This window comes from Sceloporus undulatus, chromosome 1 (assembly GCF_019175285.1).
Source record: "Sceloporus undulatus isolate JIND9_A2432 ecotype Alabama chromosome 1, SceUnd_v1.1, whole genome shotgun sequence".
Taxonomy (NCBI): domain Eukaryota; kingdom Metazoa; phylum Chordata; class Lepidosauria; order Squamata; family Phrynosomatidae; genus Sceloporus; species Sceloporus undulatus.
The window spans coordinates 160725759-160752174 of NC_056522.1; the positions used below are offsets into that span (position 1 = coordinate 160725759).

Consider the following 26416-nt stretch of genomic DNA (forward strand, 5'->3'; position numbering starts at 1 on the left):
GCTCTCTTTTTAAACAATCTTTATCTATACTTTGTTGCATTGCTACTTGAGGATAATATTAACTAATGATGACAGGGTTCTGAATTATAGTTGTACGTAATTTGTTGTTTATAAGATGGTAAAACGTGTAAGTTACAACATAGCAAACAGTAAGCACTTTACAGCAAACAGTAAGCACTTTACAGTCCCATTGCTATAAATGAAGGCTTAAGAGCCTGATTGCATCCCTCGTGTTCCAATAATCTGGCCTTTCAGGTGTTTATCTTTTCACTGCACTGTACTATTCATTGGCAACAGGGAGACATGTAGTGACAAAGTGGCTGTATCTGATAAGCGAAAGTCATGGCCAGTCCACTGGTAGGAGCAGCATACTAAATGCTCATGCTTTTCTTTCAAAACCACTTCTCTCATTGGCTAGTTTTAAAAAAGGTGTGTCTCATCTTATATTCATATCATATTGTCCTTACACATTCACTTTTAACAGAAGTCTGTAGAGAGTTTTGAAGATCTGATAAGATAAAATGTATATCCCATCAGTACTGTTTTATTACCCGACAGGATTAGGTTATAAATATACCTCCTCTCTGATGTGCTTTCAAGCTGTTGAAGTATCTTTTACTCCGAGCCCTAAAAGTTTTTATGGGGCACTGACAGGCAGCACACATAACATGCAGTTTTCTGGCTTACATCCAACATTGTACTAGCAGCTGGTGTGTGCTATTGCAATGCGACTTCCTTCTCCTATAGGAATAGCAACAGCAAGTACATTTCTATCTGTGAACTAGCACTCCCCAAGCAGTTTACAACATGTAAGCCAATTGCCACCAACAAGCTAGGTACTCATTTTACCGACCTACGAAAGGATGGAAGGCTGAGTGGACCTTGTGCTAAAAGACTTGAAGGTACACAGCAACAACATTAATAATATTTATGTTCTTCCATTAATTTGCCTTATGATTACCCACTGTGCAGAAGAAAAAAAGAAGAATCACATTAGTGTTGTCTTTTCTAGGAGGGGAAAACCTGTTACTGTATTACTTTTTAGAAATATTCTTCTCCTTCTTATTGTACCGTATGTACCTGACTGTAAGTCAACCTCATGTATAAGTCAAGGGCAGTTTTGGGGGCCAAAATTACACATTTTGATATGATCCGTGGATAAGTCGAGGCTAAAACATAGGGATAAAAAGGCCCAAGCAAAGGATATAAAGGACAAAGCAAAGGAATATGATGCCAAAGAACTTAGAAAATTCTGGTAAGCCTAACTGTTTGTACTCACCCTAAAGGCTGGATGAATGGGGAGGGAACTGTGTTAAATGGTGGCTATGTGATGTGTGGGGAAGGCAAACAGGTCTGGGCAGGGCCAGGAAAATGCACACATGTCAAAAAGGATGAAAGGGCAAAGCAATGCAAATTCTGACTGTTAGCAGCGATTATAGCCTTTAACTTTAAAATGATAGCTTTGTCTGATTTTAACCCACAAAAGATAACAGACATATACAAATACCACATTCAAATCCTTCCAACCTTACCATCATTTTCCTTCCCCAGGCATTCAGAAAGGCCAGAAACAGCACTGCAGTGAGAGAGTAGGGAGGGTCAGTGCCTCTTTTAGGTGCTCCTGGGATAGACTAAGGGCCTGAACAGACAGGCCAAAATAAAGCTGCTTCAGGTCACTTTGGAGGTATGTTGTTTAAATGATGCATTGCGTCCTAAGAGTCTGGAAGCCGCATCAAAGCCATGCTCCAGTCCTAAGGACTAGAGCGCAGCTTTGGCACAACTTCTGGCCTCTTAAGATGCCTGTGTCATTTAAACAGCATACCTCCAGAGTGACCCAAAGCAGCTTTTTTTTTGGCCTGTCTGTTTGGGCCCATGGTTCTTCCCTTTTGCCACTCTACTCAGAGAAGGGGGTGGTTTGGTAAGAGTAAAAGTATAGTACTTACACTGACCCATGAATAAGTTGACCCAGGTTTTTGGGGTTAGTTTTTATACTAAAATTTCTAGATTTATACATGAGTATATATAGTAATGGTACAACTGGCACCTTTAAAAAGTAGGTAGGGTAAAATACCCCAGCCTTCTTCATGAAGGAGCAGACTTGGTGTTGATGCTAGTAGGAGGGGTCCATGTTTCCTGACTGACACAGCATTTTGGTATCTTTCAGTAGTTAAGGGAAGGCTGTAGCTTCTTGCTTAATTTCCCTAGGTGCTCAACTCACTGGGAGAAAGACTGGGCTGTCATTTCAAGTGGTAGAAGAGAGCTCTTCGTGTCAAAAGATCTGTTCATGAGCAGGCACCTCAGCTTGTCATTCAAAACATGTGTGCTAGCTGAGATAATTATTTTATAAACAGATCCTATAAGGCCTTGTCTATGCTACAACTATCATTCCGAGTGAGCATGTCCATGTTGATATCACTGAAGCTGCAGTCCTGTGCACACTTACATGGAAGCAAGCACTTTTGAATTCAGTGGGAATTAGGTCTAAATAAACATGGGTAGGGCTGCACTATAAATCATCTATGAGGTAATCTGCTCTCAGGATATACTACTGGCCAGTGATATTAAGGCAAAATAAAATAGTAGGGAAAACAGAGTAGATGCTAGTGGTAAAAGTCTCTGGCCAGAACACAGTGGTCAATTTGATATATACACTAGTGATAAGCCTATAGTCTCTCTCAGAGAAAAATTAAAATGTTTTTTAATTTTAAAAATGTTTTTCAGTGTAAATACTAAATTTCTGTTAAATAGTAACTACATTATTATAAGCTGTCTTTTATCAAGTCCTCAGGTTCTTAGTGTATCTAGACAAGTGGTCCCCAAACTGCTCTTTAAGGGATTTTAGACTTCAGCTCCCAGAATCTCAGACTATTGGCCAACATAGCTGAGGCTTCTGGGAGCTGAAGTTCAAAATCACTTCAAGGGCACAGTTTGGGAACCACTGATCTAGAACATTATTGCCTATCCAGACAGGGAGCAGGGGTCTCAAATTCTCAGGGAAAGTGTTTCCTATCACATGTTGGCTGATATTTTTACAAGAGCTGCTGAGGATTCAACCTGGAATGTTCTGCATACAAAGTATGTGACATGCAGTAGCAATAACAATGACATTTCTGTACCGCTTTATAGTGCTAAGCACTCTCTAAGCAATTTACAGTGTATTAGCCAATTGCCCCCAACAAGCTGGATACTCATTCTACTGACCTGCAAAAAGACGGACGGCTGAGTCAACCTGGAGCCCTGCAGGATCTAACTCACAATGCTGTGGCTGCAGTACCAGCATTTAATCACTGTGCCACCAGTGCTCCCTGAGTTCCCCCCCCCCCTTCTCATGCTAATCAGTTTTTATTCCTTCCCAAAAACATGGTTATTCCTGATAGGTTTTTCCTTATACATAAAAGCTGGTTTGGGGAGATCCCTAATTCCGTTACAGAAGTATGAGGAATGTGTGGCCTTCTAAATGTTGAATTGCAACTCTCGTGGTCCCTCACCATTTGCTCTGCTGTGCTAAGGCTGGTGGGAATGGTAGTCCCACATCTAGAGAGCTGCATGTTCTCTGTCTATTCTACAGTGTGATCATAAAATGGTCCCTGCATATGACCATATATATTTGTGGCTTGAGTTGGTCTTAGAGATGGACCTCAACTCCCAGAGGTTTGCCATCATGAGCAATGGAAAAAAAGGTACAGTGGGCCCTTCCTTTACATGGGGGATCTGGAAATACCATGTATGGTGGAGCCCCATTAAAACAATGGAGCTTATGCCTGTGGTACGCATGCCATAGGCATGCGCACCATTGCTTCTGGCACAGCTTACAGCGTATGCTGAAAGCCGCATATGTCACTCCTCGTATGATGCGGGCGCACTGTATAGCAGTTAAAGTAGAAATCATCTGGAAAAGCTTGGAAATTCCACAATTCAGGTCAAAGCAGAATCATGTTCAGTGATTCTATTGAGAGTTAAATAAGCAAGTTATAATCTGGGACCAAGTTATGAAATATCCAGAATAGTGGCCCTGAGAATTCCATAAATTGAAGAGAAATATATAAATAATATAAATAAATAGGAAACAGGCCTAGCCATCCCCACAATGGTACCCCAGCCATATCCCACTTTCAGCTTATCAGTCACTGCTGTTTTGTCCTATGGGAAGGATGAAAACAAAGACCTGAGGTCAACATTCGAGCCTCCTATCAAAGCCTAACTCTAGCAAGAATTCTATAAATTATAGTCTTCCCCTCTCCTGAAATCCAAAGTCATAGGAATAACTTATTTTGACAAAGATAGCTTTCCCCCACACATAACTGCTCACGAGATAGCATAGGGATTTAAAAGTTCTGTGAAGATTACCAGTTTGGGTTCTGTTTCTTGTTTACAGGCCAGGATCATACCAAAAAATTTAAAAGTGATGGGATATTTTTAGTAGGTTTAGTATGTTTAATTTGACCAGTTATGGTCATATTAAGCAAATAAGATGTTTGATATCTGACATGAATTCTCTGTTCTGTTTGCTTAATGAAAAAGTAAACAGCAGATGTGTTTTTGTGGCAAATGTGTTTTTAAAAATGCATCTGCAGTGTCTGCCACACTTACATCTTGAAGAGATGAAGCATCTCACTCCTTAGTAAATAAAGCCCTACGTCATGTCCAGTGCAAGTTGGTAAGTGTTAACTGTGGTAAACATGTTTATGATTGAGCTGTGGAATCATACATCCCACTTGGGAGCATCTAAAATGCTGATAATCCAAGTTCATCTCCTGGCTGTTCCTGAAGCAAACTCTCAACCTTGGTCTCAAATCCTAAGCAAGTAGAGAACCTGAGTTCACATTGGTAGAGACATAACATTGTGGTTAAGGGAAGCAGATGACCATTGACTTGTACTGAAAGATAGGAGGCAGTTAATATTTAAGAGGTGGAACAAACACATAATTCAATGGCTCAGTCCTGGTAGGAAAAAATGATGGTGAACTTCAAAGCAGGTATCAGGATAATTTGGGAATATAAATGCACTTGGACAAAACTCTTGATCGAGTGTAGCTGTGAATATCAATAAACAGAATGTAGATTGATGACAAAAGAGCCAGCATGATGTAGTGGTCTGAGTGTTGAACTATGACCCTGGAGACCAGAGTTCAAATCCATTGGGAGAGCTTGCCCAAGATATATTCTTAGTTGGAGGAAGGCAAAGGCAAACCCCATCTGAACAAATCTTGTCGAGTCAGAAAGAACTTGAAGACACACATTAGAATACAAGATAAAAAAGCCTGGCTTTATAGGAGACTCATCACGTTTACATCTGGAATGGGTTTTTTATTATTTAAAAAATGGTAATGTTAGTATTTATTTTACAATTGCCAATTTTCACACTTAAGTTCAAATTCACAGATAACCAATGTGATCAAAAACCAGTTTTTTTTTAACCTTAAACCTATCACTTATCCTTGCTTCTTTCTGTTACACTGTCTTGCAGGAAGAAATTACAAATTGTACAGACTTGTGTACATTCAGAATAAAGTATTATTTGTCTCATGGTACAGTTTGTAAAATCAGTACAGTCTGGAGCTGCTTATTTAAGAGTGGCAGTAATATGGGTGAGGGTCAGCATGGTGTAGTGGTTTGTATGTTAAGGTATGCCAAGACCAGGGTTTGATTCACCACTTGGCAAGTCACATACACTCAGCCCCAGAAAACCCCATTATAGGGTTGCCATAAGTCAGAAACAATTTGAAGGCACACAACAGCAACAGCAACATAGGTACTTTTGAAAATGTTATGCTTTACAGAAATTGGATACGTATAAATAAATATTAATGTGTAATTTTCATTGTTGTAATGAGCTAAAGGTAAGGAATGGGAATTTCTGGAACCTCTAATGCAAGGGTGAAAAACATGTGGCACCTCTGGATCACAATTCCCATCAAGTCTGGCCAGCATAGGCAATGAGAAGGGATCACAGAGGGCCCTAATAGTCCAATCCTGCTCTGATACAACTGATATTTTGCATCATTTAGTGTCATAAACTGAGCAAATATGATAGTGCTGTCCCATGAGTCTTGTAAGCTGCACATTTTTGTGGCCTCATTCCATCCCCACTCACTTATCAAACCATGGTCTGTACTTGCTCCTTTGCTCAGCCCAGTAAATTGATCCAGGAACTATGTCAGTACCAGTCAAGAAAAACATTTGAAGACTTGGAAGCAAGGTGTGGTGAAGCACAGCATACAGAGGCAGTAGCTCTGCAAGTGTTGTCATTCACTTAGCATGTCATCAGAGGATACTGAAAATGTGTTCAGTGTATTTTAGGTTTTCTTTTTCTCATTAACCTTTTTAGAACTTGACTTGTCCAAGAATGCTTTCGAAATTCAATTCTTGAGTTATGAAGGTAAGAATAAGAGATTTAATAAATGATTTGTTTCTGAACAATCAAGCAGTGGTGCTGAATATGCCAAAGGCCAACTGAAAGTAGTGATATTTCCCTTCTTGATGACAGTTTCACCTGCTAACAGACTCCGTGTCTGAATGTCATCTATCTATGTGTTGATATGTGGGTGGGTGGGAGAAACTGTAGTAGACAGTGAAATTGTAACAGTACTGATGATATTTGGTGTGGAAGGTAGAAAATGAGCCATCGACTCTGTCCTTCTGTGTGTGGTTTCATTTTTATTTTTGTCTTTAGCAAAAACCATAGTTTGCTGTGAAATCCATGGTAAATTATGCTTTGCACTTTCCCTCCAAGCTAGAACTATGAGATAGCTTCAAACCATGATCTTGAGTTTTGAGTTTGAGAGCAATTCTGTTATTGTGGCAGGCAGGTATCCTAGTTTGTGTCACACAAGAAATGAAAAGTAAAGTAGTATATAAGAGGACGGAATGTGAAAATAACTGACTCATTACCTGCCTTCCAAACAATAATGTCTATTTGTACAAAAGGCAACGATACAGAGATTTAAAAGCAGATAGAGAGAGAGATTAGATTAAAGAACTGCAAGACTTAAAAAGATCCCACGCCCAAATGTTCGCAGCATTCGTTGATATAAAGGCTCATATTAGCCAGAAAACAGGATATGGGCAGTGATGTGTTAAGACTCAAGATTCTTCAAGTGTGAAGTTGAGTCTCAAGTCCTTCCAAGATATTTTCAAGTCAAGTCTCAAGTCTAGAATTCAACTTTAACAGAAAAAAGGAGATAGTGGTGGGGTGTGTGGGTTGAGTTTCAGCAGCTAGAAAATCAAGAAGATGCGCACAAATTTAGATTAAAAAGATTAAATTATCACAAGCAGATTATCAAGATTGCATTTTAGAACAATCAGGTCTACTCAGCAACCCCAAATCGGAAGAGTCTTCTAAAGCTTTTCCTAGGAGGAGCTTCCTGTACAACAAAATAAAGTACTACTTCTGTCACATAACCGACAGGCAAAAAGCAGTGAGATGGGAGTGTTGTTCAAAGGAGGAAAACTGTTTCCCATTGTATAACGTTTGTGGATGAAGTTAGGCTTGCAAGTTGGTCACTAAAAATATATGAGTTGAATTGAATCAGTGCATCATTTATTGCACAAGCTGAGGCACTGAAGTGACTTGAGTCAGACTTGAAACTTTGGGGCAAAACAATAACTAATTGGTGAAAAGGGCTTCCCTGGGACCATGCGGGGCCCGTTCATGTTGGGGTCACGGCAGCCACATGCACCCGGCCCCAAATTTGAGCCGCTGCGGTCCACAACCGGCCCACTGAAAAGAAGCAGGGTTTTCCGCTCTTTTACAGGCCAGTTTTGGGCCAGTTCTTTGGAAATGAGCTGCACCTGGGGAGACTTCCAGCTGCATTTGGGAAGTGAATCATGTGCACCCCCCACCCCCGACGGTGGCCCTTTGGGCCGTATGTTTGAGCCTAAGTCAGTCGAATCAAATCTACATCACTGGATATGGGATGGCTTAGGCAGGAACACATCTTGATTGTGTTTTCATAATCCTGCTGAAAGCATTTCTAAAATGAAAGTGGAACCAAAGGTTTCCTTAGCCTAGTGGATTAGATCTCCCTTACAGCTAGATCAGCTAGAGATGGCTTTCTGAATGAGTGCAAGTGGAAGTCAGATTCCTTATTCTGGATGCTTTTGAAAATAGAACATGTCCTATTTTTCACTGTCATGCTTAATGCTATTATAGGCATATAAAATGAAGTTCAAGTTGCATATAATAAAACTATTTAGGATGGATGTATTAATCTAGAAATATATACTATATGGAGAGAAAAAACTGATGTCCTAATTTATTCGTGGAAACTGTATTTATTTTAAATTAGAAAGCCACACATGCATTACTTTTTCATGTGCAAAGCTTGCAATCAGAAAAAAAAAGAATATCAGCAAATATCATTTCTTTGCACAAGGTACAGTCATTTTATTTCTTTTTCAGCCATTTCTCCTTGATTATCTGTTGGGCACCACAAATCTAAACAGGTAGTTTATCACAAATATCCAGCTGTATAACACTGTCCAGTTATCACCAAAGATGCGGTCATCTCTTTTTCTCTCTCTCCTCCCCCTTTGGTTTCTCTCCTGCCCTCTGCCCCCCGCTTTTTCCCCAGTTGAAAATATTCAGACATGAGATTAGAAGACTTGATCATTTTCTCCATATTGCTAACATACATGGGAAATTTCTGTTTACTATATTGATTCCATTTATATCAAAAGATTATACTCTGACTTGTAAAGTTCATGTCAAATATTTGGGTTGGTGTTTTGCCTCAGCTCTAATTTTGCAGATGCATTTTTGCACATAATTTTTGTCATATATCTTGTTAAATAATTTCGTTGTTGTTGTTGCTGCAAAGATATATCAGCCATGTTGATCTTATATGACTTGAATAAAATATGTAAACTTGGGGGAAGCAATTTTAAACATAATGAATTGGATCCAGATAAAAGATCACAAGATGGGGTTAGTGGAAGATGACTTTCCTGCCCCTTGATCCCTGTGGCAAGCCTCTTAGTTCCCCCCCAAATGGGCTCTCCCAAGGAACCAGGGGATTCTGCTGCATGGAATGGGTTAATTTGAGATGGAGAATGCCCCGAAATCTCACATCTAGCAGCCCCCTTTACTACAGACTACTGAAATCAGGACCGCTCTCCATCCTCAGACAAGTTTATTTGGGAGGTTGCAGCAGGATGTGTCATCTTCTGCCAGTCCCATTACATGTCTTTGTCTGGGACACTACTCACTTACTAGAGAGAAAATGCTTTTGAGCTCTGTTTGGGCATACAGCATATGCAGGCGTGTGTTATTAGTGTTTATGTTAACTTTTTGTTGGTTTGTACACATATCTGTAATTGCTCCTGGAACTTCAATAATTAGTTTACACTTAGAACACTAATTGTAAAAGAAGGGGAAGTTCTAATGTAACATAACTGGTGCAATAATTAATTGGTGATACATTTAATATCATAAGCAAATTCTGTAAATAAAACTGGGTTGGTGAAATTTATAGATCAATCCTGAAATAATAATAATAATAATAATAATAATAATAATAATAATAAAAATCATTATAATTGTAGGTAACTAAATGACCATGGAATCTGGCGCAGACAACCAGCAGAGTGGTGATGCAGCTGTTACAGATGCAGAAAATCAACAAATGACGGTACAGGCACAGCCACAAATTGCAACATTAGCCCAGGTACAAAACTGGCTTGATTTGGCCTGGGTGCTATTTTCTATATTTCTATATTCTCAGTTTCCACTTTAAAAACAAAACTCCTCCTCCATTTAAAAAATGGAAAGAGAATCTTCTCAATTGAATTGACACTTACCCTGTCAAACTCAAAACTTTTACAGATTACCCATCTCTCCACTTCCCCCAACACAAAAGGAGGATGATTGCTATCTGCAGTGGTCAGGAACAGCTTGTTGGGAATGCATTCTTGCTCTAGATACTGCATTGGCAGGCAGAGCATGTATGTGTGCACACACTTCCCTCACTGGTCTCCTGGCTCTACCACAAAGGCTGCTTAGTAAAGGATTTGAGGATGATGCTTCCATCTGCACTACCACTGGCATGTTACCACTTTTAATGAAAGTGTGGAAGGAGCCACCAACTCTTTCCAGCCACATTTATACCAGCAGCCAAGTAAAATATGTATAAATTGCATATTCACAAAACTTCCATTCAGTATTAAAACAAAATATTGCAACACTGTTAAGAGAATAAGTATTATAATAGTACCATTCTTATGGAATCTGAAAAGTTTATAGGCTGTTACAATATACTACATTAACTGCTATAAAATTAAGTCATTTATGAATTGACAGAGCAGATTTCAAAGCACTTGGGCTTGATTCAGAATCTTGGCTTTTTCAGTTGAGATATTGGCATACTTTTTGCCAGTACATAACACTGCTGTCCTTCATTTGTGAAATGTAAGAGTTAAACCCAGAAGTCTCAAATTAACCATACTTTCCCAATTCATCTTCAGAATAAATCAGGATCTTAAAGTCCGCCTAATTACTCCATTGTGGCCCAGGCAGCTGTAGTTTTGCCCCCTCCTCCACCTCACTGACAACACATTTGTTGGCGTTCCATCGCAACTAGATCTCTGCACCATTGACTGGGGCAGAGCAAGACACTCAGATCTTCCCATGGCATAGAAGATTACTCTATAGCATCCCTCTTGTTTCAGGTGCAATGAATCCTGAAAGCTGCCCACAAACCTTCCAAATGGAAGTCCTATACATACAAAAGGGAGGCCTTCCTCACCTTCCTGTCAGAGATGTTCCCTTGACAAATGCGGACACCACCCATGTCCTTGACTTCCTTGTCTTCCTCATAGATAAGGAATTATCCCTCTCCTCATTCAAATGCTATATGTCAGTTCTGTTTGACACTTCCAACATGTGGACAAACCATTGTGCTTGCATTCTCATTGGTAGAAAAATTTCTGAAGGTATTCCCAAATCTACACTCACACCCCAATGAGAGCCCCAACTCCACATTGCACCTCCCACTGGTTCTATCTCAACTCTGCATTTCTTCATTAACCTGGATATTATTCTACCCATGTTCATGCAGAGCCTGTCCATTGGCCTCGAACAGCCTGTACACTGCCATTGGCATTCATTGTTCCTGGCTTTCTATATCGAAAGGACCACGACGGTACACAAGACACAACACCTCTTCATTTGCTACTCATACTAATAAAGACTACTAGTGTCACCTCAGTGATTTTCCAAATGGGTAACAGCACCCCTCAGTCTGGCTTATGAGATGACAGGCAAATGACCCCCTCCTCAAATTAGAAGTCACTCCAACAGGGCGAGGTTGACATCAACCGCTTTTGTGAGCGGAGTCCCTCTACAGGAAATCCATTGAGTCACTACGTGGTCACAGCCCTCAATGTTTGTCTCCAACTACAGGATGGACAATCATTCTCAGCAGGCATTGGCCTTTGACAAAATAGTATTCTCATCTATGGCATGACACTCCCATCTCCAGGGATAAATAACTGGCCAGTATCTCATTTTGTGTGAGTTACAGAGACCACAAAGAATAGATTGCTTATCTGTAACTGTGGTTCTTCGAGTGGTCAATCATGACCTCACAATCTCACCCTTCCTCCTCTCATGGTGTCCCATTGACCTCTTTTCCTGAATTTTGCTGCTTTGCAGATTTAGAACTGAGGCCTGAGGAACAGGACAACCTATCTAGTTAAAGGCTAGGGATGGTGCAAAACATTACATCTATAGCTTTAGAAGCCCTGAAAATTGCACTGCACAGGGGCACAAATCCTATTTTGTGTGAGGTCACAGATGACTACTCAAAGAACCAGTTACAGGTAAGCAACTTGTTCTTTTCCAGTCCAAATGAAATGGGAAGCTATGGTCATTTGTTCATTGTTTGATTGCAACATTTTGCAAAAAAATAAAAATAAAAATGAATGGGCTGCATTAACAGGCAAAAAGGTTTGTGCATTTCTCATCTTATTAAGTCAAATGTGTCTACATCAGTTTTGCTGTACAACACAACACGATGAATAGCATTCTTTCAGTGTTATAGTAGTTTTTACAGTAACTGCTCACATTGTCTCTCTTTTCTAGGTATCTATGGCAGCAGCTCATGCAACATCTTCTGCTCCCACTGTAACCTTAGTACAGCTCCCCAACGGACAGACTGTTCAAGTCCATGGTGTAATTCAGGCTGCTCAGCCATCGGTGATTCAGTCTCCACAAGTCCAGACAGTTCAGGTACATGGAAAGAATTTTAAAAACTTGTTATCTCTTGAAGCATAGCTTTATGAGTCATGAGCTTCATTAGTCAGCATATGTCTATGACATGCCCATTGAGTCTTTAAAAGGAAATTTTATACTGTGCCTTATAACAATTCTTCTCCTGTTTCATAGATAACACATCATTCATGCTATGTAAGGTGAAAAGGTGACTTCACCACACCTTGCTGGACAGGGCCAGATACTTGAGAGCTAAAATAGATCTTCCAGTTTTAAAATTCCATGTGGAATTTTAAATTTTGATTCCATTTTGCCTTTTTGTTCATACACATCTCCATAATGTGAGGGTTATGAATGACAATGGCAGGGTCTGATTTCAGCCAAAGAGATTTTTTGGGTGGAAATGTACTGTGCTGAAAGGAGGCTGCTTGCAAAAAAAGACCCAGACGTTTCTGGGGTGATCTTGTAATGCACTGTTGAAGATGTATGTGTTAAGAAAAAGAGCATTTTGACTCCTGGAAGGTGGATTCCACACAACTGTCAATTAAGCTAATATGAAACAAAACAGTTACTTGCTTGGATGTCGTTTAGACAGTAGAGCAACAAACATGACAGAGACTGACGTTGAGATGTGTCTCCCAATTTGGCAAGATCCAAATATTTATCAGGAAAGAATGAGCATGTACAGTTGGATGAGTTGACAAGAATTCCTCAGGGTCAGGTATGAAACCTGTGGTCAAGGTTACTGGCTGTATTAAGGCTTTATGATTCATTCAAACATTTGAGGTGAAGGGAACAAGGTATGGTTTTTGTCCTATTCAATGATATGTTCTTATTTTAATTTTGTTGAATTGCTTTGTTTCAGGGTTGGGTTACTTCAGAGGGTCTGGGGCCATTTTTGGGTTCCCCTGAACCTTCACGGTCATCCCCTGAATGTCCCCTGCACCTTGAAAAAAGTAGCCCCCATACCAGCAAACTACACTTACGACAGCCATTAGGGTACACAAGTCGCTTTCTAAATATAATTATACTGTCCCTCAGGTTTTCATTTGTTTCTAAAAGGAAATTACATTTAGGGGGCAAACTGCACCCCTGAGTAGTTTTAGGACTGTTTTTCAGGATTCAGTGGATTTGGACAGGGTCTGTGGAGGCTTGCCCATTCCTGTTTTATATTGTTAAGACAGAATTAATTTTATTGGTTATACTTCAAATACAACTATTGATAGAGAGATAATCTCCAATAAGCAAAGGTCTCCAGCTAGTATTTGCACAGTTGTATGTATCAATTGTATTCTGTTTCAGCTGCAATGTCCCTAAAATGAGATCATTTTGATAAGGACCATTGTTCTCCTTTTGCACTTTTATGTAGTTTCTTCTGCATATGCTTCCAGTCACTAAAACAAGATTTCAGATTTATCTTGTTTGACTTGTGAAACCCAAGTTCAAATAGCATGCAGGAATTTCTAAGATAGAAGATAAGAAACAGATAAGTGTTTGGAATTTAGAAAGAGAAGAATGTAGTAGGAATGTTGAAGTATTAAGTCCAGTATTTCACAATCTTAATATCGTCTTAACCTTAAACTGACTGTGTGCATATAGAATTTGATCTTTTTTCTGCCCCACAGATGAAGGTAGCTGATAGCTTTGGCAGTACCTATAGACACGGGTTCTGCCCCTCTACCCTTAAAACATTTTGTTTAAGGGAATAGATTTTTTCCACATACTGTACTCATTTTTCTATATCGTATTTTTATACTTAGCAGTCAGCCAGTTCCACAAATGCTGGCCATTCTCCTGTGATAAACATTCTGTATCTACTGTCTGCTGCAAAGTACTTAGTTGATGTCCCATTGTTGTCCCAAAAGTTTGAGATTTATTAAAGTCCACAGTACCTCAACTCCTGTGGAAAAAAATCCTTCATGTCTCAGAATGTCCAGAAGTAACAATTTCTTTGACCTGCAGACTATTGAGGTATAGAGGGATGCCCTTTGGATTCATGCATACTGACGATTTTTTGACTTTGTATATGTTGCTTACTAAATTTGGTTATAACAGAAACATTACTGTGCTCTTGCAACTAGATCTCCACCATTGCGGAAAGTGAAGATTCACAGGAATCTGTAGACAGTGTCACAGACTCCCAGAAACGCAGAGAAATTCTCTCCAGGCGACCTTCTTACAGGTAGTAATTTAAATTTTTCTACACATATGCAGCAGATCAACATATGCAGAGCTGCCAGTTAGCCTCTGGTGGCAAATCAACCGCAAGTAATTTACCATATATACTAGACCTCATGTATAAGTCGAGGGCAGGTTTTAAGGCCAAAATTATGGATTTCAATATGACTGATGGATAAGTTGAGCGCAAAATTTAGGGGCATGTAACAAAGGATGTAAAGGATGAAGCAAAGAAAAACTATGTCAAATAACTTATAAAATTCCAGGAAGCATAACTGTTTGTGCTCAGACTAAAGGTTAGAAGAATCAGAATGCAGAGGCTGTCAGTACCTTCAGGTCAGGTTATGCTCTTGCCTTTCACCAGGAGATGGTTTCTATTAAAATAATAGTTAAAATGCAGTATTTACATTGACACATGGATAAGTCGTTTTTTAGTCAAATTTTTGAGTAAAATTTCTAGACTTATACATGAGTATATACAGTAAGCATGCTTGTTAGTTTCCTTAACAACTAGTTTGTTATTTTAGAGTCCAGTGCAGGATTTACAAATACCACTTCCCAGTATCTGTAACAAGTTTTGGTACAGAGTATCCATCTTGGATGACAAATGACATTCTCTGTCCCATAGGCCAATTATGCTTCACGGACTCAGCATTTGGCCCCTGAACACCTAAGGCAAGGGCCATTCCCCTCTCCAAAATGTACCCTTCAGATACTGGAGATTGGGTGAGAGAATAACTGTGTGTTTGTGAAGTTATTCTTTGTGGTCTCACACAATAGGGTTTGTGCCTGTGCAGAGACCCCATTTGGAAAGCTGAAAAGCTGAGCTGAGTAGACTGGCAGCCTTGTCCATTCCCATATACTGAGTATGCCCAATCCTGTCAATATGGCTCCTCCTTCAGTTCTCTTTCGTCCACCGCAAGAGAAACACTCCTTTTGGAGTGTTTCAGGTTGATAGAGTATATAGGCACATCTTTGGACTCTGTTCTGGTTTGTGCCTATCTGCCTACCAGAAGGGCAGAAGCCCTATGTGTCATGGACTGCTCTGGGCCTCACTTAGAGGCACAGTCAGAGGACTCTGACGACATGGAGGAGGCTGAGACAGGGGCAGATCTGGGGCTATCTGGATCAGCAGTCTCAGAGGAGGCTCAGGACCTGTGGAGCAAAAACATGTCGTGGAGTCTTTGAAGTGTTCTTCCAGGCTAGAAGCCAAGAGGAGAGCTAATAGGTTTCAGCTGAGAGAAGCTGAAGCCTTTTAAAAGATATCCAGCTGCAGCGATTCCTTGCAGGACAACCAGATTTGCAGCTTTGTTGTTCCTTGCTCTTGGATTCATGATTCTGGTTATCTGACGTCTGGACTTGCCTTGTGACTATGCTCTTGCCTCTTCCCTTTGCTGTGACTGACTGGTTTTGTGTGACCTTTGGACTTGACTCTGGACTATTCCTTTGTACACTCCCCTGCTGTGCTGCCCTCAGTAAAGGTAAGCAGGACACTTTGGGTCCACCTTCACTCTGTTCTCCATATGGACCATCCATATGCACTTTGGTGCATTTTGTTAGCCGCCCTGATCTTTTGGAAGGGCGGGGTACAAATAAAAATTTTATTATTTATTTTATTATAGCGAGAGACATTCAACGACTTCTAGGCCTCATGGCCTCCACCACAGTCATAACCTACTTGGCGTGCCTAAGATTACGACCGCTACAAGAATAGTTTCTTTCTGTGTTCGACCACCTCAACGACAGACAGTCCAGACAGAAGCCGACACTCCCTGAACATGTCCATGCATCTCTTCGGTGGTGGTTAATCCCCAAGAACATCCTTGGGGGAATGCCCTTTCAACCTCCGGAGCCTTTCAGGATGGTCACCACAGATGTGTCCATGACAGGATAGGGGACCCACTGCAAGGACCTCTGTGTTCAAGGCTGCTGGTCCCCTTCTGAAATGAAAATGCACATCAATGCCCTGGAGTTCTTAGCCATCATCAAGGCCTTTTGGACTTTGGAAAACCACCTCTGTCACAGGGTTGTCCAGGTGGTAACAGACAATACTACCATGGTGTGTTATATCAACAAACAGGGCGGAACCCACTCCCCTGTGCTTCTTCATCTTGCCCAACAGCTCTGGACATGGTGCCATCAATGTTCCATTCACCCAGTGGCAATTCATCTGGCTGTCAAGGACAATGTCCTGGCAGACTCCCTCAGCCAGGAAAGGGCTCTTCAACATGAGTGGACCTTGTCACAGGAGACTTTACATCCCATCGCTTCATGGTGGAGAACACCCTCCCTGGATCTTTTTGACACTCTGGAGAATGCACAGTGTTCGATGTTCTGCACCAGAGCAGGCTGAGGGATGGGCTCCCTAGAAGCTGTCACTTCCCCTATGCCTTTCCCCCCATTCCTGTTAGTGGCAAGGGTTGTGGCCAAAATGACCAGGGACAGAGCCAATACGATTCTACTGGCTCCTTACTGGCTGAGGCAACCCTGGTTTGCCCCCCGCCCTCCACCTGTCCAAGAGCCAATGCCTCAAACTTCCGAACTGGCCAGATCTTCTCTCCCACTCCAATGGCGCAGTCCTTCACCTGGACCTACGCAGCCTCCACATGACAGCTTGGAGGATCTGGCCTTGACCGCTCCAGAACTTTTGCAAATCCTCTCTGCTTTCAGGAAGGACTCTACCAAGCGGTCTTACTCTTATAAATAGAAGCACTTTTGTGCATTTGCTGAAGCTAGAGCTGAGCTGTGCTTGACAGTTCAACTCTCTACAGCCTTGCACTTCCTGCTCCATCTGCATGGTCAAGGACTGACCTTTTCATCTCTTCAGGTATATTTGTCAGCTATTATAGCTAACCAGCCCTCTAGTTCGCCATCTGCTAAGCTCTTCACCTCACCTACTCTGACAAGATTTTTCAGGGGTCTACACCGCCTTTACCCTTCACTGTCTCCTTCCTGGTCACTCTGATTGGTGTTTACACACCTTACCAGACTACCTTTTGAACCTTTGCTTTGGCTTCCCTGAGATTGCTTACATTCAAAGTGGTGTTTCTCATGGCCATTACTTCAGCCAGGAGGTCTTCTGAGCTGATGGCACTGCGCTTAATGCCCTTTCTAACTTTTCACAGGGAAAGAGTGGTCCTCAGGCCGGACATTTCCTTTTTCCCTAAGGTGGTGTCTCCTTTCCACTTTTCTCAGGACATTGTGCTGCCCACCTTTTATCCAGACCCTTCTACACTTCTGCCAGCTTTGGCTACATCTCTGTCCATCAGGGCTAGGCAGAGCAAGAAAAAAAGGCCCTCCCTCCTGTCCATCTGCCATGGTCCAGGCCTCAGAGAGAGACAAGAACCACTGGACCTGATCTCCTTCCCCACCACCATTCCCTTCTCCTTTTGTGTCATGACTTTTTAAATTGTAAGCCTGAGGGCAGGGAACTGTCTGAATAACAGTCTGTAAGCCGCTCTGAGAGCCTTTAGGGCTGAAGATAGGATATAAATAAATAAGCAAGCAAGCAAGCAAGCATTCTACCGAGTTCAGGTTGATCAACAAGTTGTTTGTTTGTTATGATAGACCTAGGAAAGGCCACTTCTCCATTGCTAGCATAGGGTCCCCAAAGTCCAAACTCAGGGCTAAATTCTCCTTCTGCACAAAAGCCTCCTCACAGTAAGAGACCAGGATATTACTGCAGATACCATTAATCATGGAGTATTGCATTGCAAGCCCTGGCAGCTTAACAAAATACTTTCCCCCCCTCTTCAGGTGGGTTTGTATTTTATAAAATGATAGTAGCCACTACAGTTTTGCCCCAATCTGTGGTGTGTCCACTTTTGAAATACACTGGAAGTTCAGGTTGGTCAGTTGTGAAAAGAATATTGTAAGACAGAAAAGGGCAACCATATGATCAAGAGGTTCAAGTAACTGTCTGTGAGAGAAGGCTGCAGCATTTTGGGACTACTTCAGTTCATGAGCGGGAGGGACAGATAAGAAGAGGAATGAGAGAAGATGATAAAATTACCATAATAGGGTAAAATGGACCAAGTATTTTCTTAATTACTTTCTCCAAAAGAAACCCCTCTGAAAAAATTTACAACTTGGGATCACTCCATTACATATAAAAGAACATTAAATTCAATAGGGCAGATGAAAAAAGTAGTAATTCTTATGCTATTTAATTAACTTCTAGAATTAGCAGCCACAAGATGTGATGATGTCCACTGGCTAAGATGGCTTAAAAGAGAACTAGACTAATTTACAGAGAAGAGATCAATTAGTATATAGGAACTATGATAGCTAAGTGGACCTTCCAAATTCAGAGTCAGTACACACTTGAATACCTGTTAGTGTAGAGATAACCTGTCAGGACAAGGTTTTTGTTTTCATGCCCTACTTGGGGCTTTCCAAAAGCTTACAGCTTGACCACTAATGAAGATTGACCTTTTGTCTGAAACACCAAGTTTGTTATCCAGTATACAGAACAGCTTGGGTATCCTGACCTCCAGTTTCCCAGTTCTCTTCTTTGTGTATTACCACATGAATTGGTGCCCATTGTGATTGCCTAGAAATATGGTAGCTACAAGTTGAGTACCCCTTATCCAAAATGCTTGTGACCAGAAGTGTTCCATATTTTGGAGTTTTTGGATTTTGTGTTTGTATATACATAATACGCAAGTCACAAAGTATATATTCTATTCACGAGCCTGGAGAGAGATTTGAGCATTTATGAAATGGGAGGAATCCAGGTGTAGTGCTCAGCCCGAATCCACACTTTTCATGCCATTTCACAGATCCTTGCATCCCTCTCCAGCCTTGTGTCTTGGTCATTTGCTACTGAGGCCTCCTTGAAGCAGAAGCAGCCAGCTGGTAGCAAAAAAAATTGTTTTGTGAGGTTTTTTGATTTTCAGATTAGGGATGCTCAACCTGTACTAGAATTGGATGAGATTTCTTCAATATTCTTCTCTTTTAGAAAAATCTTGAATGACTTGTCCTCAGATGCCCCGGGTGTGCCAAGGATTGAAGAAGAAAAGTCTGAAGAAGAGGCAACAGCACCTGCCATCACTACTGTCACTGTGCCAACTCCGATTTACCAGACAAGCAGTGGGCAATATAGTATGTGGCTTGTATTTTTCGTTGATTAACTATAGATGGTGAAGACATCAAAGTCTTAATTTTAAAAATAAAAATTGTTTTATATGTGCATTATCAGTTTCTCCCAGAGTGCTCAGAAAAATACAGTACCCCACATTTGCCACTACCACAATGTAAAATGAGGCACCAGAAATGTTGAGAATGCATAACAACGATATGTGTGGAAAGAGACCAAAAGATAGTAACTGCCTAGTCCTACAGATGCCACAAGAAAAATAGAAATGTGTGTGGTACTGGTTGTAAGGATCCCACTGCTACTAAAGGCTAGACCCGGTGCTAGCAACATTGCTGGAAGGACAAGCAAATTCCTCGTGTGATAAGTGTCCTGTTACTATTAGTACGCATCAGCCATGCCCAAACAAACCGAACCTGTTTCCACACTCTCATGATGGAAGGCATTCTTTTCAGGCCAAACACTTCTGACTATCAACTGAAAGGTGTACTGCCCAGAAGAAAGGACCGCCATACTTAAGGGGAAATAAAGCATCCCAAAATTGAGAAACAGTCGAACAGTAAGGGCTCATTGGCAGAAAAAATTAAAACCAAAGTTTATCAAGTTTGGCCTGAAAAGAATACCTTCCATTTTATTTTCTGTTGATAGGTTCTGTGATAATTACTGTGCAATTGATCTTGCATACAAGCATGCAATCACGTTCTAATTTCAGTTACCATCCAAGAAGCATTGCCATGTGGATAATCCTTAACTTGATGAACTTTCAAGGCTGGGAAGAAAGAGGGAGGGTGGAGTACTTGTGATTATTCTTTGTCCTGGTCCCTAGTGTGGTCCTGATTTTCTTTTAGGGACTGGTGTTGCTGATATCCACCATGAATATGGCAATGCTGTGCATGCAGGTATTGTCTGCATGAATGGATTGATGTATATGTGACAAAGCTGGAAAGTCTTTCCTAGAAGCATTGGATGAGGGACCATGTGTGAATGGTATAAGTGCTGCAGAGAAACAACATGAAAGAGAATAAAAGCAGATAAGCAATTCAAAGAAGATAAGCTGTACAGTATGTGAAAAGCAAAATGGAACTAATATGAAGAGGCAGCAAAGAAGAGATTAGTAACATGGAGATCTGGCTGGGGGAAAAAAGATGTTAACAGAAGTGTGAAAAGATATGAATAATTTGGACTATAACTCTCAGAATCCACTCGCCAGCATGGCGTTGGGCCTTTCTAGCTGGGGCATTGTTGGATTTTCCCCCCCCCCCCAAAAAAAAAAAAACCCCCACAAAGTTTTCCAAGCTCTGGGCAAGATATTTAAGTGTGTGACGTAGAGAAGTGTAGAAAACAAAATGAACCATTCTTAACTCTTGGAATTAATAAAGTGTGCCAGAGCCTTATCAGAAGTAGATAGTTCTGATGACTTGATTAATTGTGCTGCTAAATACATACTTTATCACAAGTATTCAAAGTTCTTTTATTGATGTTGTTTGAAGAATATCAGTAATAAAATTTGTTTGTGACTGTAACAGCTGCCACTTGCTACTCAGAAGTCAGATGTGCCAGATTGTTCTCTTTTTCCCATCTAAGAAATAGGAGATTTCACATATCAGAAAGAATGAAATATACAGCTAGTCTGAGACATATCACTGGTATAAGAAAGATAAAGAGACCATTAGTAAAGAGGTGACTATCTAGTCATGGCCTAAAATAATTTGCAATAAACAGGGGTTTCTGTTAGCTACAGGAACTGTGCCATCAGGACAGTGTCTGCCTTAATTGATAGTTGCAACAGATGTCATTATTTAAAAACCAACATTATTACATAGGAAACAAAACATGAGTAGGCCTTAAAACAGTCTATTTGGAAAATAATTGTTTGGAAAAAAATCTGATAATGTTGTATATATGACAGTGAAGACATTAATATTCAAAATGGTGAGTGATGTTTTCATGCTTTCAGTTGCTATCACCCAGGGTGGTGCAATCCAGTTAGCTAACAATGGCACAGATGGAGTACAGGGTCTGCAGACACTGACCATGACCAATGCAGCTGCAACCCAGCCTGGTACCACCATTTTACAGTATGCCCAGACTACCGACGGACAGCAGATTCTCGTACCCAGCAACCAGGTTGTTGTACAAGGTAAGAGAAAAGAATTAAGGATTTTAATATTTCTATTGAATTTTTAAAAGTATAATTATTAAAGTGAGGGGAGGAATAAGATTTAAAAACAAGGAAAGGATGCATATATGTAGGATATGAATATGGACAAGGCTTATATAAGATGATCATATTTCCAAAAATACATATTCTTTAAAATGTTTGTAGAATATAAGTTCATAGGCTCATGAACAGTTAAAGCAGTAAGACCTACTGACCATCGAACAATAGATGGTAAATGTTTTATCTTTCCAACAGTAAAAGGATGCAGGATCCAATCACATTGTTGTTAACTGCCATCAGGTCAACTTCGACTTAAGGCAAACCTATGGATGAGAGACCTCCCAAGTTACTTTGTCATCAACAGGTCCTGCTCAGGTCTTGCAAACTCAGGGCTGTGGTTTCCTTGAGTGAGTCTGTCCACCTAAACAGTCTTTCTTTTCCAACTGTTTTCTCCTTTGCCAAGTATTATGGTCTTTTCCAGTGAGTCACTGCTTCTTGTGATGTTCAAAGTATGATGGTCTCAGCTTAAGTCATCTTTGCTTCTAGGGAGAGTTTGGACTTGATTTGTTCTCAGACTCATTTATTTGTCTTTTTGGCAATCTGTGGTATGCACAGAACTCTCCAATATTAATGCTAGGGCAGTTTATACTTTCCAACCAACACGTACTGTATATACCTGACTATAAGTCTGCCTCATGTATAAGTTGAGGGCAGGTTTTGAAGCCAGATTTTTGGATTTTGATATGACCCAAGGATAAGTTGAGGATAAAACTTAGGGGCATGTAATAAAGGATGTAAAGGACAAAGCAAAGGAAATTGATGCCAAAGAACTTATAAAATTCCAGGAGGCATAAATGTTTGTTCTAACTCTAAAGGCTGGATGAATAAGAAGGGAACTACAGTAAAAGGTAGCTGTGTGATATGGGGGGCAGGGGAATGACCAGACACAGGCAGGGCTAAAAAAAATGCACACATGTTAAAAAGGATCAAAAAGCAACTAAAATGGTGTGACGACATTAGTAGTGATTATACCCTTTAACATTAATGTGATAACGTTGTCTAATTTTAATGCAGAATGGCTGACAAACATACACAAATGTCTTATTCAAATTCTTTAAAGCCCAGTTCCTCTCAATGCATCTTTGAGAGGAAGTGACGAAGAGCTACTCCTGCCTCCATGTTCCTTCCCAGGCATTCAGAAAGGTCAGAAGCACCACCATGGTGGAGAGAGTGGAGGCGACTGGTGCTTCTTTTAGGTTCTCCCAGGACGGATTAAGCTCTCACCTTTTCCCACTCTACTAAGAGAAGGGGATGGCTCCTTCTTTTTTGATAAGAGTTAAGCTACACTACTTGCAGTGACCAGTGAATAAGTCAACCCAGGGTTTTGGTGTCAATTTTGTGACTAAAATTTCTAGACTTACACCAAAACTTAACTGATTTATGTTTCTTTAGAGTGCAGCATGAGAGCAGTATAGAGATTATATCATCATTTCTACTTTGGCTAATGTAGGAAATGGCCTGCAGTCTTAACACTTACTCATATTGTTTTGTGGTCTTCCAGACTTGTCAAACATAACATGCCCTTTTCCCTTGATGCTTTTTCCTCATAGCTGCCTCGGGAGATGTCCAGACCTACCAAATTCGCACAGCCCCCACAAGCACCATTGCACCTGGTGTTGTCATGGCATCCTCTCCAGCACTTCCTACCCAGCCAGCAGAGGAAGCAGCACGGAAGAGAGAAGTCCGTCTAATGAAGAACAGGTTTGTTTCTGTGCAAGGCCAGGTGAAGATATAGCTCTGCCTCAAGCAAAGGAAATCACCGCTCCCAGCAATCCTACAAAAGGAGTTGTTAGAGGATGAAATCAAAGGTGTTCTAGAAATGTGGCTTTGTCTCAAAAATAAGTACAAGCAGCCTCAGTGTACATAAGTCCTTGCAGTCAAGTTCAAAAGAGTCTAAAGGCATATGACCACATTACAAAAATATCTTGCTAAAAGGTCATTCAAAAAAAAAGAGAAAATGACACCAGTCCAGACAAAATTACAAACAAAAAATGAATTTTAGTCGGAGTTCATTTAGAAAGTAAGAACAAGCAAGCTGCAGATCATAGATACAACATGGACTGTGGAGTCCAGAGTGGCTATGCGTGTCAAGTGATGAGAATAGGGCTGAAGGGCGGGATATAAATACCTAAATAAATAAAAAAAATATGTGGAGGAGGACCTTGAGAGCAGTGGTGGCTGGTGGCTTCCCTATCAGTGGAGTAGTGAATTCACTCCAGGCTTTAGTTTGACCCTTAAATAAGCTATGCAAGGTTACTGTGCCTATTTGAGGGATATGGTATCCTTTCAAGTTCATAGTAAAACCTGGAACAAAATAGAATTAATAAATACCCTAATGAGAAGTTCAGTGAGTAGCACAGTGAGTTACTTCTTAATTTACAGCTTAAAGTTAATTATTTTTCTTTTGCACTGTAGTGAGTAATGTAAAAAGTGACTTCTAAGAGGTAAAAGTAGATTTGCACTTTTCCCTTCTACCTTGCATTGTTGTATTCCACTGGCCTCCCACTGGTCCTGTGCTCAGTTATACTTGATTCTAAGCATTATCACTGATTGTTACTCTTTCACAAGTCTTTTTTCAATATTTTCTTTTCATTTAACTTACTAGAAATATTAAACCCAGCAGCAGTCTGGAAGAAGATTTGTGCTGGGTGTAGCTGCCAAATTATTATGCCATTCAGCCATTTTAGCTTGCATGATCATAGCTTAAAATCTATGAACCATATTTACATATTGATCTGACTTTGAATATCTTGTTTACCTACAGGGAGGCAGCACGTGAATGTCGCAGGAAGAAAAAGGAATATGTCAAATGTCTAGAAAACAGGGTGGCTGTGCTTGAAAACCAAAACAAGACATTGATTGAAGAGCTGAAAGCACTTAAGGACCTTTATTGCCACAAATCGGATTAATTTTAGACCCCCATTTTTTTGTTCATTAATGCAGGAGAAAGACTGGTTTGGCGACAGCCAGAGAGACAACGTGAACTTTTAATTTTCTAAACATTTCTTTTTTTTTTCTACGCGCAAAACTGCCTGAAAGCAACTGCAGAATTTAATTCATCTGTGCTTTGCATTAAACTGTGAATGTTGAAACACCTGCCTCCACTTCTCCCCTTCCCTGCCCCCAAATTATTTTCATCACTAGTTGCATCCTGAGTGTGAAGAGAAAGAATTGACTTCCTCACCTCCCATCCTCCTCGTGGAATAAGCATGTTCACTTGCAAAATTATTGGAAGCGGTGGTGTGTCATAATGATTTCAAGATGTAGTGTGCTGAGCTCATCAGAATGCCTTAGAGAGTCAGCCTCTGACCTGAATGAAGTCTTCGGTGGGCCATGTGTAGAGCCAAGGTATGATGCACTGAGGAAGCTATGGTTGCCAAATTGTTGCATGGTTTCTAACCTCCATTATCAAAACTGTACAGTTGCAGTTATATGGTGGGATGATGCCAAAGGACATATACTACTTCAGGGGTATAGGTATCAGAGTAGCAGTAATTAAGTAAACACATAGAGAGGTTAGGGAGAGGGCAGGTTGGTGACCTGCAACTTTTATCTGGTTTTTCAGAGCTTTTCTATACTGTAAAGTCAATTAGATTGATCTTCTGTAATTTTGGGAAAAGTGATGTTTTCAGTCATACGAATTCATGTGCAGAAATTACCAAATACCTTTGACCTAGCGATCAACTCCAGTAGAGTAGGAACAGCAACTTTTAGAAAAAATAACATTGTTATAAAGAATTAGTCATTAAAAGCCCTACCTTTTTGTTTCGCTCCATCCAAGCCTATCATTACCAGAAGCAGAGCCTACACATTGTACGTTGGGGGGGGGGGGACATACATCTCATTATAGTTAAATTGTGTAGATACTAGTTCTTTAAATCGTCCCTTTTAAGATGCTCAGTTTTTGTGTAATCCTTCAATAAGATACCCTCCTAAAAGAGTCAGGGAGCAGACGGTATGGTAGAGAAAAATGCTTGCTGCCTTGGGCAAATTGGATAAGGCAGAACTGAAATGTATTAATTAATAAGTTCTGCATGCAATTCAGGAAGCCCTTTAAGCTGCACTTTGCCTCCATTTTGAAAACAAACAGATTCTTGCAAAGATTGTCGAGGACAGATTATGGAAAACTGAAATGCATAGTGAGGCTGTTTCTTCGCCCGCAAAATTCTGGTAGAATCATGTACTCTATTGATTTTTCGGAAGCCATTTTTGTATTGATGGCTTCACTGAAAGCCATTGCATCTTTTGTTCATGGTTTGGGGTTTCCCCCCCAAAAAGCTGGCTGTTTCTGTGTTAGATAATCTATTTAAATTGTTATAAAATTATGCAATAATTCATTATTTGTTTCCTATAGATAGTATCAGAAAAGCAACCACCACCATTCTTTTAGCATCCTCTGATGATTTGAGATTGTATTTCACCAGAGAGGCCACCAGCAAAATGGTTTGTTATGGGGCTGTTGATCCTTACCCTAGAGGTGACCTTTCTAGGGTTCATTTGGTCTGCCTTAGTATATACACTGTTTTTAGTGTCACCGTATCTGTTGTGGCTGTTCTATAGGTAAATTCAGGGTTTTTATTCTGGACTCTTTCACCAGCAATAAGTATAACATTTTAAGTTTTTACTTATCCAGTACTGAAATATTTGGACACCAGGCATTCCTTATGTAATATTACTTTCATTTCCATTATTAACCCAAGCACAGAGCTGGCTA

At 40.4% G+C, this 26416-nt stretch overlaps 1 protein-coding gene across 2 annotated transcripts in view; it reads left to right on the top strand.

The window, feature by feature from the left end:
• CREB1 (cAMP responsive element binding protein 1) overlaps window positions 1-25529 on the top strand; it is a 40632-nt gene extending 15103 nt beyond the window's left edge. Inside the window, exons 2-8 of one of the 2 annotated variants that reach the window (XM_042472775.1) lie at window positions 9544-9629; window positions 12080-12226; window positions 14290-14390; window positions 19347-19489; window positions 21439-21621; window positions 23253-23403; window positions 24467-25529. In XM_042472775.1, the coding sequence (XP_042328709.1) occupies window positions 9552-9629; window positions 12080-12226; window positions 14290-14390; window positions 19347-19489; window positions 21439-21621; window positions 23253-23403; window positions 24467-24611 (948 nt within the window). In that variant the 5' untranslated portion in view covers window positions 9544-9551 and the 3' untranslated portion in view covers window positions 24612-25529. Of the gene's footprint in view, window positions 1-9543; window positions 9666-12079; window positions 12227-14289; window positions 14391-19346; window positions 19490-21438; window positions 21622-23252; window positions 23404-24466 lie in introns of both variants that reach the window. The other variant, XM_042472766.1, reaches the window with a different exon arrangement.
• The last annotated feature ends 887 nt before the right edge of the window (window positions 25530-26416 follow it).